We start from the raw sequence: 13631 nt of genomic DNA, 5'->3' as shown, positions 1-13631 counted from the left end.
CATGTAGGGAGCAACATGAAAAGCAATTTTTCAGTAAAAAAAAAAAATAATAATAATGTTTGCCGCAAAAGAACCGCAGGAGGTCTATAACTCTGCAGATCAACAGACCACAGGCTACATTGGGGGTGTAAAAAATACAAATAAATAAATAACTTCTACTTATGCGTTAATTCCTGTATGATTTTGTTATTTTGCGCTTGGCCGATCATGCCTGCTCTTACATGTATATTGAACTCGGACAGCAATCAGGTCTAATCAGGCCTGGACGTCTGACACGCTTCAGGTTGTGTATTTGGTAACAAGGTGTGTATTCAACTCCCAAATACCCCCCTCAAACATACACACACACAAACACACACACACAGTCTCATTGCACTGTGAGTGCTGAATTTGCACACAAAATCCTGACCAAACAGCGTATATTTACTTCCATTAAATAAAACACAATAGTTTATTATTTTTGGGTTGTTGCAAAAAAAAAAAAAAGAGAGAGAGAGAAAAAATATCCGTACCAAATTGTAGTACTATACACAGAGCAAAAACCAATTTCATTCATTTTTATCCCCGCAGAAGAAACATTTTTGGGTTTGTGTTTCCTATTCTAAATCTATATTCACAACAGACATTTAATAATAAATTTATATGCCAGGTTTTTACTGTACATTCCCCTTCAACTGCAAGCAAGACATTTTCATCACATGCGGTGGTAAAGTGAGTTTTTTACTTTTTGTTTTTAAACCAAAGGCCCGAAAGCCTTTACAAACCTGGAGATGATGATATTCAGACACATATTTACACATGAAGTCCAGTCACTGAAAGTCCAGAAAATAAAAGAAAAATCGAGCTTAATTGCGGGTTTTGTTTGTTTTTGATTTTCTCGGCTAAACGCTCCCGACCCGCCGCTCAGAGATCTCCCGGTTTAGGCTTAAAGTCCATCTTTTTGTTTAGTTGTTGCTGAGAACAGACTCCGATGAGACGAGCCTCGGTACTTTAATTCGTTCTTCTGTATAGTGCCATGTTTTTATTTAGGAAAAAAAACAAGGAGAAGTCCAGGGATTCCCGAGATATTCAGTCTTTAACTCTCCGCGCGCTTTTATTTATTTACGTATTATTTATTTATTTATCTGTGACGGGAAAAATAAAATCAGTGTCCTGTTTTTTTGTTTGTTTGTTTTATCCAGGGTTTTGTTCTTAGTTCTTTTTTATATGTAATTAAATTGCGCATTTCCGTCCTGTCCCTACGCGTCTACACGGGTCTGTCCACGGCGTACTGGCAGGCGCTGAGGTTCGTGGCGGCGTTCTGGACTCCCGCATAGCCGAAGCTCGAGTGCTGCTTGGCTTTGAGTCTAAGACTCGCCAGGCTGGAGTTACACGTGTCCCGGTAGACGTAGGGCGGAGTCGGTGGGGCGTACGGACACGCGGCGGCGGGCGAGTTGAGAGACGCGTTACCGAGGTTGTTGAGGTTGTTGAGACCGTTGAGACCGGACGCGGGCACGGCCATGCCAGAGCTCATGCTCATGCTCATGGAGGAGATGGAGCTTGGCGCGGGCGGAGGCGGCGGCGGCGGCGGCGGTGCGGCAGAGAACATCGCCTGGGACGACAGTGGGCTGATGGAGTTCATCGAGTTGAAGAAAGGGAAGCTCTTGGCCGAGAGCGAGGCCGGCGCAAGCCCTTTAGCCGCCGCCGCCCAATTGTTGTACGTGTAGCTCGGGTACACGTCGTCGTAGGGCTGCACCAAACCGTTAAACTGCGCGCCGAAGCCGTTCTTACAGAGCTCGGCCTGCTGGTTACGCTCCCGCTTCCTCCATTTGGCGCGACGGTTCTTGAACCAAACCTGCAAGAAAACACATAATAATAATAATAATAATAATAATAATAATAATAAATATTATTATTATAAAGTAACATTTAACATGGTGCATGGTATATATACACAACTCAAAACAACACTGTGCGTATTCAACAACTTATTATTATTATTATTATTATTATTATTATTATTGTTTTTATTTAGACGACACTTTTATTATATGCACGTGCTGTCTTAATTAGCTTTTGGACCAGTACTTAGTTAATAACCTAGTAACCAGTGTAAGAATCTATCCAATAATGACAAATTTAAAGCACTTTTCTAAGACCTTTAAACAACCCTAGCCTAGTCTAGGTCTTGTTATGTCCTTTAACTTATTTTGTGTAATGGCGTCGACAAGCTACAGTTTAGTTGAGGACTTCATTGCTGAGTGTGTGCATAATTACAGACTTGTTACTTTATTTATGTCACACCTTTACTTAAAAAATACATTAATAAAAGTGTATTTTAAACTAGATGTTTGTACATTATATAACACGTAAATTACGTGTACATAAATTGTACATGTATGTAATAAGAGGTTTTTTTTCTTTAAATGTCGGGCTTATTTGGTTATTGATGCTTTTTGTGCACGTGCCGGGGTTTAGCATGCAGGTGGGACGATTACATTTTTTAATGTTTTTTTTAAGTAACACTACCCACAAAATGTACACACTGTATAAAAATGTAAAGATTCCGCTGTTTTCTTGTCATAACTCTTTAGGTGAATTTAAGATGATGTGCAGCTGACGCTCTGTTCAAATTAGACCTGGAAAAGTCCGCCCGATTACTTAGGCTTCTTTTAAAATGTTAAAACATCAAATGGTTTAATTGTTGGTGTCAGATTTATAGCCTCACTCATCTCTCTGCTTGCTCTTTACCCGAGCTGCTCTTTATCAGTGTCTCATTTCACCCAAATCCCAATACACGTCCAGCTTTAGCTGTCAGTGTGTATTCCTCCTCCTCCCTCACACCCGATGTGTATTCCACCTCCAAACCCAGCGTGTGTGTGCGTGTGTGTGTGCGCTGCCTCTATGCACACTCTGACCTTAAGCACACAACAGAGGAATGGCAATCACAAAAAACACAAAGCTTTACGCCTCTTTTACACCGGGTGTGTGTTACTCCATTAGAATGTGTGTTGACTGTTAAGCTTTTCCCGCCCTTAATTAGCTTAACACCAAACAAATTTAGACTTATTGACCTAAATTAAGTTAAAATAGATCACATTTGACCTTTAATTTCAAGGAAAATATCTGAATTGATTTCACGTCCTGATGTAAGTTCTGAATAAGAAAATGAGAATTTATCAGAATAACTGTTTGTAAATATAAAAAAAATTATTATGCCAATAGGTGCTATAATACGATGCGTATCACCTTTGCTATGCATATGTTAGAGTTTACATTTTCGTGTAACAAAACACATTAGCTTCTTTTTGTTTTGTTCCTTTAGTTTAAAACCTCATAATGTTTATGCAACTTATTTTTTTTACGTCAAAAGTATCTGAATTAACGGCGTCCCTCAGAGATTCAGTCTGGGCCAATTCAATTTGCACAGTGAGAATTTTTTTAGCAACTCTCTCCCTCTCTTGATGAAAACGATAAAGAATTACATAATTCCAGGAAAAGGTGAAAATACAGCTTTGAGCGGTAGCCTGAGGTGGTCTTAAAAATCAGTGTCATGTTTATACATTATTAACATTTAATCAGTATGTTTGTTCAGTAATTAAAATTATAAAGTCTTTATGTAAGGATTGAGGGTAATGTGGGGTGTCACATACTATAGTGGTACAGGGGTATATATGGGGTGTTTAATAATATTTTTGTGGTGTATAGACTGAATATGGAAATAGTTGACGCGTTTTTATTGTGTATATGTATTTATTACCGTACCCGGACTCGCGCCTCAGTGAGATTGGTCCAGACGGCGATCTCCTCGCGCGTGCTCATGTCCGGGTAACGGTTCCGCTGGAATGTGGCCTCGAGCTCCTGCAGCTGCTGGCTCGTAAAGTGCGTCCTCTGCCGCCGCTGCCGCTTTTTCTTCGACGGATCATCGCTAGAGTCCTCGCTTTTACTCTGGACTTTCTCTTTTTCTACACAAGCAACACATAAATATATAAAACAATTAAAACCCTTCGCTTTGCGGCAGTAAATAAAAACGCTTTCACCGGCTGCAGTTGCAACCACGAAAGCAAACGTTCATGCTCAATCACGCGCCACATCAAGCGTGAAAAAGGTTTGGTTTCAAATTAAATAAATAAATTGCTTTCCAATTCACACTGCTCTTTATTTACACACACACACACACACACACACACACACACACACACAGCAATCCAATTTTCGCCAAAAGTGCAGCTCCACACTCCAGAAACCAAAATGAAAAGCTTTTATTGTCGGGTTTCCTCAAGAGGACCGAAAAGCCTCCAGAGACCTTATTTACTGCGTCAAATCTTCCTCCAACAACTAAATTTCACAAGCATTCAAAATCGAATTTTAATTAGAGGTAAAAAAAAAAAAAAGAAAAGAGTTATTATACTCAAACTAATGCTAAAATTTAAACTGCACCAGTTGCAGTCGCACGTCAAGTTTTATTTTTATTTATTTGTTTTTTTTTATATTATACACAATATCTAGTTTTGACCAAGAGCACCACAACAGACAATTGCTTATTATAATTAAAATTAATATAAACCTAATTCACGACAAACATAAACACAGAAAATTAACTTTCCGTGCAGTTTAACTCGGATAAGCACTGTGCACACACACGTGCACTTTATCTACCTTTTTTAATTTGTTAAAAGAATTCAGTTAATCTTTTAAATAATAAAATGTGCGTTAGATCAGACTCCGCACGCGAGACTTTCTGCGTTGTAAAGACAAATTGTTATTATTATAGTTAATGAGTATTTACGCAGTTTAATGAGCACCTGTAGCGCAGACGCGTGGTCAAAAATTCAACAAAATGCAAACTAAACACATAAGCACAAACTGTTTAAACATTTAATGGTATGTAGGTGTTAAGTCCTCTATTAAGTGTTGAGATGGAAATGAGTCTCTCTCTCTCTCTCTCTCTCCTCGTTCCTGGTCGTACCTGCGGCCTCGGGACTGTGTGTGTCCGTGTTTCCCTCCACTCCGTGTTTGGAGGCCATGTGGAGAGCCGAGATTAGTTTGGAACTTCCTGAGATGTGATGATGATGATGGTGATGATGATCTAAACTCAGCGGATCCTTCATCGAGTTCATCGAGCGTTAAAAAAAAAAAGTCGCGTTTCGGTTTTAAGGTCGAAGAGAAAAACTCCGGAATGGATGGAAGAAGATACACACAGGGATGTGTGCGTGTGTGTGTGTGTGTGTGTGTGTGTGTGTGTGCGCGAGAGTAAGACAGGTTAGCAGGTTCTTCCTTAATCTTCCTTAAGATCAGATCTTCTTGTTTATAAAAAAAGAAAGAAAAGAAAAAGAAACAGATTTCCCTCTCAGCTCGGAGCAGTGTGTGTGTGTGTGTGTGTGTGTGTGTACCGCAGCAGTAACTGAGCGCAGACTGACAGAGACAGGTAGGAGATATTATATCCACACACACTCTTCCTCACACACACACATTTCTCACACTGCCATCTCTCTCTTCTATGTTTCAGCTGTTCTTCTGCTCTTTTTGCCGTCCAAATCTCTCTCTCTCTCTCTGACATCACACAAGCTCCTCCCATTGCTTTTGACAGGTCATCAAAGTCCACATCATGGTTTCAGCAGCCAATGAGACGAGTGTGTTTGTGTGTGCGTTTGTGTGTGTTTTCATATGAAGATTTCATAGCCCACATCTATGTTCCCACAAAACACAGGAAGCCACTATATAGTAACAAACTTAGAAAGAAAGAAGGAAAGAATACAAAAAGTCACACAATCTTCACGTCAATAACCACACGTGAACATTCACACCTTTTTAGACAAGGTGTTATTTCATATTTTATGTTGTTTATTATGCCGTGTGTGCAGGGGTTCAGGTTTACGTGCATACACAAGACCTGTTTATTGTCACGAATTGTAAAGAATTTTACACGTTTTTTATTTGTTTCATGTTTACACGAAGTCTTCAAATCATGTTAATAGTGACGGAAATTGTTCTCTACAAATCCTGTTCTCTACAAATAAGGTGCATTATGGGTATTTTCGAGAACATAATTTTATTTGTTTGGAATTTGGAAAAAAACTAAGTTCATTTTAGGAACACGAGGAAATCGTGGACCTTTTCAAGGGGGGGAATGGATTTCTGAATGTTTAAAATAAAGATGCAAATGTGTTGATTTAAGCTATTACTTTGTTATAATATTTAAGCTATTACTCTGTTATAACCAAACTTTGTAGCTAATAACGCTCATGATTTTAGTAACACACACTGCCTGCCATAACACCGAGCCACAGACGAACATGTTTAAGAAACAAATTGATGACAAAGCGTCAGTTCAGCACTGTAGGTGTTCGTTCTTTGCTCTTAGTGTTGAGGTCTGTCTCAAACCCGAGGCCTCAGGGCTGTCTGGGTCTCTGCACTCCATGTTTGGAAGGAGTGTGGCCAAATTCTCCAGATTCCTAATGCTAAATACATGCATCAAAAAACATTTGATAAGTTTATAAAACTAAAAACTGGAATTTTAGGTTTGAATACAGGCCTGATTTGTAAGTTTAATTCCCAGTTTAAATAGAATTCATTCCTTATTTAGTGTTTTGTTTTGTTTTTGTTCTTCACTTTTTACTTATTGAAGATTGATGTGTGTTGTTTTTGTGGTTATGTGTTTTTGTCACACACACCTCGCGCAGTCATGTTTCTTCAAAAAGGCGTCCTGGCATTATTAGACGATTAGTCACCAAATCTTAATGCTCATCTGAGAAGAAGTAGTTCCTAGAATCGAGCATTTCTTGCAAAATCCTTATTTGAGATTTTTGAGGTTCAACTGGACTGAAATGAACGCAATGATAATGATGATGATTATGATGATGACGATGGTGGTGAAGATAATAAAGATAATGAAGATTGTAACGATTATATCTGAATTACATTTCAGCTCAAAGAACTTTTTTAATATGAATTATAACAAAGGTTTTGATTTAAACACAGAGCTTTATTATAAACTTCTGAAGGCCTGGTTCTTCAGCACTACGAGGAGAGAAATGTTTTCAGAACCACATGTGAAATGGAGATCAAACCTTTTCATAATTGAATAATAAATACTTTTTAAGTCATGTTTAGTGTGTTTTAAAAAGATATTATGTACTTTACTAAGCTGTGTCTTAATTTAGGTTCTTTAATCAAATTAAATAAAATGAGAAAAATATGTTCTTATTAGCTGTGGAAAGAAGAAGAAGAAGAAGAAGAAGAAGCTACTGAATAACATCGCATTAGAAAAAAACTTGAGATATATATGACCTATAAACCCTTGAACTATTTTATTCATTTTGTGTTGTACTGTTTTATTCCTTTTCTCAGGACTAAAAAATCTCTAGATCTTTAAAGTAATTTACATGCCCTTTATTTGCCCTTTAATAAAACAGTAGAAGAATGAGAAAAAAACAAGACAGCTGTGTTTTAAAAATCTCAGTGATCGGTATAATCTCGATTTATTTTGTAAGGATGAAAATAGAATGGGGGTCATTTACAGTTAAATTGTACCTAAACCAACATATAAAAGTTTTGAGTAAGTATTTCAAATAATTTGAGGCATTGTTTGTTATATTAAATTGTTATATATGCATAATTGTAAAAAAAAAAAAATTGCAAGAACTGCATTTACACGCATTATTTATTTATTTAATTATTTATTTATTATAAATTTCACTCACTAATGCTCTACTACTACGACTAACAATAATAATAAAAATAGTGTTGGACGTTTTTTCGCTCACACTGATGTTGCATTTGTCGTTTTGTTTTTGTCTCTGATTGAGTCCGGTTTTTGTCTGATTTCTTAGTCGGGTTTTTGTGTGGGTTTTGTCAGGCTTGGTACCGGATTATTGCTCCGTATTCAGGATTTGAGGATGCTGTGGATTTACGCACGCGCTAATTACCGATTCAGTCAATATTGAACGCGAGCACAGAAGCTTTTCCGCAGGATTACCGAGCACAGCACATTCCTCCATTACTCTATTTCCCTTCAGTATGCAGGATTTCAGTACACATTTAGTCCCCCCCCCCGTGTGCTGCATATATTAGGGAGAAAGAGGTCTTTCTCTTCCACCACTTCCATGAGTTTCATGCTGCTGCATTTGTTTAGTAATTTTACACTTTAGATTTTTCTTATTCGTTATGTATATTATTTAATTTTTGTTTCCCCCCCTGCAGCTCTCAAACTCTATAATACTCTATATACACGTAATTCATTACAGCCTATAAATAACCCTGAGTATTTCACTGTTTAACTCTCCAAATCTCACGCGTGCTGATCCGCGATATAGATAAACACGTTGTGTATTTTATTTACATTTTTCATGCATTAATTGCTCTTTATAGCGAGATTCCTTTCGGGAATGGGTTCGCCTTGTAACAAGTAAACAAGTCAACAATAACGCACACGGAAATTAACACACGGATCTTTTTTCCTCCTGCACTTTCTATACTGACCACCAGGGGTCCAACTGACACAACAAACGGCGCACACACACACACACACACACACACACACACGCCCAACTACTAATAAGACACATAAACATAAATAGGGTAAATATGTAAATAAAAAAGTCAAAAAGAGCACACACACACACACACACACACACACACACACATATATATATATATAGAGAGAGAGAGAGAGAAAGCGAGAGAGAGAGAGAGAGAGAGAGATCTTTACGAGAAATTAAAAGTGTACCGAGGCTGTGATGCGGAACTGTACCATACAATTCCTGAATCCAAAAGGAAAGAAACTAAAAAATGAGCGAGAACCGTGAATTAAACGGAAACAAAACAGAACTATTAACGATCACCAACAACATTAGTTGCAGAGTCGCTCTCTCTCTCTCTCTCTCTCTCTCTCACAGACTTTACAGCACAAACTCCAATCTAACAGTAGATTGGAGAAAATAAATGAATAAAGCATGCAGTGGAGCAGGCCTCGGTGTAAAACCCGACAATTAAAGAGAGAAATGAAAGTAAATAAAGTAAAATACGCTTGTATATTTACACATATTATCACAAACTTAACTAGTTGAATTTATAAATTAACAAACAGAGGGGGTTAAACATAAAATAATTAAAAAAATGAATATTCCTTTAAAAAAATAAAAACATAAAAAAAAATCCAAAAACTAATGAGGTGATGACACACACACACACAGACACGGAGCGATGTACATAGCATGATGGAACACTAAATAGATAGAAAGAATTAAACACATATAATTTGGCCGATTATTGAAAGAAAAAAAAAAAGAATGAATTAGGTTTCGCCAGAGCGAAGCAAAATGTACAATATTTCGGCAATAGATTAATACAGTAATGGATAAAACAACCAAAAAGACAACAATTAATAAATAAATATCTTTACTCACCCAGCTGCACACACGTTGAGACAAGTTTTCTGCAGTGAGAATCCATTTAGTTTATTCTTCAAAATCTGTTAATAAAGAACATAAAGACATGGCACGCGTCATAAGAACAATGATAACAACAACAACAACAACAATAATAATAATAATAATAATAATATACTAATAATAATAATAATATAATTTAATCAACAAAAAGTGCGTCACGTCTATTATCGTTTGTTTTGAACCCCCCTCCTCCCGCTAATTACGGTGGAGTGTGTGCGCGCGCGGGTTTGAGCACATGTGCATGCATGCATATATACCTGTGTGTGCGTGTGTGTGTGTGTGTTTATGCGATTGTGTGTCAGTGTGCAGGAAGTCAGTGGAGTGATTGGGCGGTAAAATCAGTGGGATTAGTGTGTGATTGAGATGTCTGTCGGTCGGATATTACTAAATTCATTATGTGTGTGTGTGTGTGTGTGTGTGTGTGTGTGTGTCTGTGTGTAATAACACACAGATGGCCTTTATTAGTGCGGCTCTGCTCTGTTTGATTATGATAATTGACGGTGCAAAATCTGCTCGCTACACACACACACACACACACACACACACACACACACACAGATGATCAATAATCCCAAACATGAGATATTTTATATAATAATAATAATAATAATAATAATAATAATAATAAACTATTATACATGATTAATTATAACAATATTTCACAAATTTAACAAACATGTGAAATATGTGTACAAACAAAAATTATCATATATGCCAACAATGTCACAAATGATAATCAATAATAAATAAAATGTTGAAAAATCGTTATATTTAGATGCTTATAATTAACTACAATATAAAATAATTAGTTTTTATTTATAAATAAAATGCTATATTTATGATGATGATTAATTCTGCTGATGATTTGCCTTTTATTATATGTAATCTAAACGTATATACTTTTTGTTCTTTTTGCATTAATTATGATATTTAATAGATAAATGATATGAAATTTCAATAAAATATCAATAAAATAAATACAGATATTTTTGCGTTTGAATAGTTTTTTACATTTTATATTTTTTAGTGTGTTCTGTCTTCTGTAAACACCAAGAATGACAAAGGCCCAGTCATTAAACTGAAATTAAAAAAGGAAAATAATTTTTTTTTGTGTGCATTTTAACATTTATTTTCCAAATGAAAATGTATAATGATAATTTAACGCAAAATGAGGACAGTTTCGGCTGTTCATTAGAAATTAATTCAAGTCACGCGACCATTTCACGAAGTCAAGTTTAATTTAATGCGATTAAACAATCAACAAAGCTGAAATGTTTTTGTTCTGTCATGTTCTTTTATTTACCTTCAAATATTTAATATGTAGGTTGTTTTAATAATCTGCAGTGTGGGTTTATAAGTAGGTTTATAAGTTTGTGAAGTTTCACGGATCTTTAAAATAGAATTTACATGTATTTACATGTAAGAAAACATAAAACGGCAGCGCATTTCGTTGCTTTTAAATATATTTTAAATGCATTATTTTTTTTAACAGAGACTGCATCTCTCTCTCTCTCTCTCTCTCTCTCTCTCTTTCTATTTGTCTGTCTGTGACATCATTGATATTAACTTTGACTCCGCTAGCGACATTTCAGAAGTCACAATTCTTCAAAAAATGTAAAAAAAAATTAAAAATAAATTAATAACGCAATCTTTTATAATTAACCTGTAGGTCATCTTTCCCATCGGTGGCTCGTGTTTATGTGTTATTGTGTCATTACAAAATTTACGCCATTAAAAATTAACTTGTTTTCTCCATTTTTTATTGCGCATGTGCATGCGCATTAAAAGGTATGGTTCTGTTCTTTGTAACTTTTCTTTTATTTCCTCCTAAATGAACTGCACTTTGTATGTGTGTATATTCTGTGTGTAGTTATGTTGTGTGTTGTGTGAGTGTGTAATAATGTTGATATTAACTTCAGCTTTATAACTGCTACAGAATATAATATAATACAATATTTCAAATAAACACTTTGTTCTCGTTACAGTAATATCTATGTATTTCTCCAAATATGGAACTAAAGAAACATTTAATAATGTAAAAACTTTTATCATTCTCATGAACGCGCGTCCAAAACACCATCCCGGAACTTCACACTTACCCGTATGAAAACTATCTCTGTCCTTCTTGCGCGCGCCTGCGCGTGTACAAGTGTTTGTATTCGTTTCGGTTCTTTTCTTCAAAGAGAATAATTCCACAATTGCGGTATCAAAGTTCTTCAGCAGCTCCAGCTCGGCTCCTCTCCCCGGGCCACGGTGCGGTGCGGTGCGCTCTGCTCTGACTGCGTGGCGTGTTCGTGTTTTTTTGCGCCCACGCTCATGAGTTTCGGTGTGGGATGAAAAACACGTCGCGAGACTTCAGCAGGTCTCTCTCTCTCTCTCTTTCTCTCTCTCTTTGGAGTGCGTGGGACTGCGGCAGCAACTTTTATTTTCCTACACACACACACACACACATAGAGAGAGAGAGCTAGCAGACGAATGCTGCACGTTCCTCCCTTGCGCGAGCTCTGACTCACAACCAGTGGGCGTGTGCGCTAATGTGTGTGTGTGTGTGTGTGTGTATGTGTAAAGCTCTGCGTCTCCATAATTAGGTTTAATCATATAGGCTAAACAATAAACAAAACATGTAAATTATTATTTAAAAAAAACAAAAACCGAAATTCAAATGATGTATAATTTCGTTTTCGGTTTCATGTTCCATTATTAATTGTATTTAAATGCAATTTTAATTTTGTGGTGTATTTATTAGATATTGCACAAAGTTTACATTTTAGAGTCGAATTTATACATACATGTGTTGTGGATGTGTAATATAATAGTTTATTAATTGAATATAATTATTATAAACAGTTCTTTCTTTAGTGTGACACACAACTTATATATGTTTATAAACGTTACAATTCTCGTGTATTTATTGTCTAATTTAACAGTAATGATCATTACTGCACATGCGCGCGTATTTGTGTGTAATCAGATGTCTAATTGTACATATATTTTTGTTCTAATATTTTCAGTAAATGCGTAGACCATGTGCAGCGGGTCTGGTTCAGAAAAATCGATGACAATTCCCACGGGACATTTGAACAATTTATTTGTAAAACAGGCCAGAATTCGATACAATTATCGAAAGCAGATGTAAACCGATCATATTTACAGAATTGTTTGATCTCGTGCTGGTGTTTTGTTCACAGAATTAAAGCAAAGTGACGCTTTCTAATTAGGAACACGTTTAATGGGAATAACATTCCGAGTGCTTTAGAACTGTGAGTGGAATTTAATTTGATTAGTGTGTGCGTGTGTGTGTGTGCGTGTGTGTGTTTAAGGCCCACGCGGATGAAATGAAGTGAAGTGAACAGCTGGCTAGGATGTAAAACGCTCTTTAAAGATCCGGAGGCTCATTTTCATCTGAACCAAAGCCTTAATCCTTTTTTAACATTTTTGGTCATACATTCATTAAAGCGGTAATTAATGAGGGAGTCCCACAAGCGGCTGATTACTGAAGCTGAAAAGCGCCACTCATTGGGTTTTACCTAAAAACCTGTCTGAGAGCAGACTTAGACTCGCTCCGAATTTGACACAATTTCTCCTATAACGCTGCTTTTACGACGATCATAAAATGTGCATTAACCTCACTATTAACAGAACAATGCACGAGAATGTAAACGCCCTATTTCGGCATCACACAAGTATTCATAACATGACATGATTTAAAAGTTAAATGATTTAACCTAATTGCACTCACATATGCACATCACAATTATACTGAATATAATAACTAAACAACGCCTGAGTATTTACGGAGTTTATAACCACGTTCACAAAAGATTTCTGAAATATTTACACAAATAAAAACACATTTATGCATTTTAAATACAGTGCTGGCATAAGGGCTGGCAAACTGTTACAGCAAGATTTCTAGCCATATAGAGGCCCCTAACTGTTTTTGCACACATGCTATTTTATATTACCATCCAAAATTCACAGAAGACAATATTTAGAGGACAATGAACAATAATCCATAGATGTCTTGTGTCAGTGTTATGTCAATAGTTACACCACAACATTATTTATAAATGAATTGACCAAGTTTAATAAACAGAAAAACAAACCACTAAAATAATTACATAACAATGCCTGACACTAGTTTATAACAATATAAAACAGAGGTGAGATATGTATTATAATACATTCATGAAGTTTATA

General features: G+C 36.2%; 1 protein-coding gene across 2 annotated transcripts; it reads right to left on the bottom strand.

The window, feature by feature from the left end:
• Positions 1 to 484: 484 nt before the first annotated feature.
• On the bottom strand, positions 485 to 11859 carry pitx2 (paired-like homeodomain 2). Of its 2 annotated transcripts, XM_053505956.1 has the most exons (4): positions 11531 to 11859; positions 9387 to 9451; positions 3745 to 3944; positions 485 to 1834 (listed from the first exon to the last, which is right to left on the bottom strand). In XM_053505956.1, exons 2-4 carry the CDS (start codon positions 9430 to 9432, stop codon positions 1247 to 1249), a joined length of 834 nt encoding a protein of 277 aa, XP_053361931.1. In that variant the 5' UTR covers positions 9433 to 9451; positions 11531 to 11859; the 3' UTR covers positions 485 to 1246. The 2 variants fall into 2 exon arrangements, with proteins under 2 accessions (XP_053361931.1, XP_053361932.1); XM_053505957.1 differs by lacking the exons at positions 9387 to 9451; positions 11531 to 11859 and adding an exon at positions 4949 to 5207.
• Between the last annotated feature and the right edge of the window lie 1772 nt (positions 11860 to 13631).

Source organism: Clarias gariepinus, chromosome 10, assembly GCF_024256425.1.
Source record: "Clarias gariepinus isolate MV-2021 ecotype Netherlands chromosome 10, CGAR_prim_01v2, whole genome shotgun sequence".
Classification (NCBI taxonomy): domain Eukaryota; kingdom Metazoa; phylum Chordata; class Actinopteri; order Siluriformes; family Clariidae; genus Clarias; species Clarias gariepinus.
Note: the sequence above shows the minus strand (reverse complement) of the source record. Positions and strands in the feature narration are given on the sequence as shown.

Excerpts from the sequence above, each read along its gene's own strand:
- pitx2 (XM_053505957.1), bottom strand. The coding sequence starts at position 5,099 with ATGAACTCGATGAAGGATCCGCTGAGTTTAGATCATCATCACCATCAT. Across the intron at positions 3,945-4,948 it reads ACACAGTCCCGAGGCCGCAG|AAAAAGAGAAAGTCCAGAGT; the intron begins GTACGACCAGGA and ends TTGCTTGTGTAG. Across the intron at positions 1,835-3,744 it reads TCACTGAGGCGCGAGTCCGG|GTTTGGTTCAAGAACCGTCG; the intron begins GTACGGTAATAA and ends GTTTTCTTGCAG.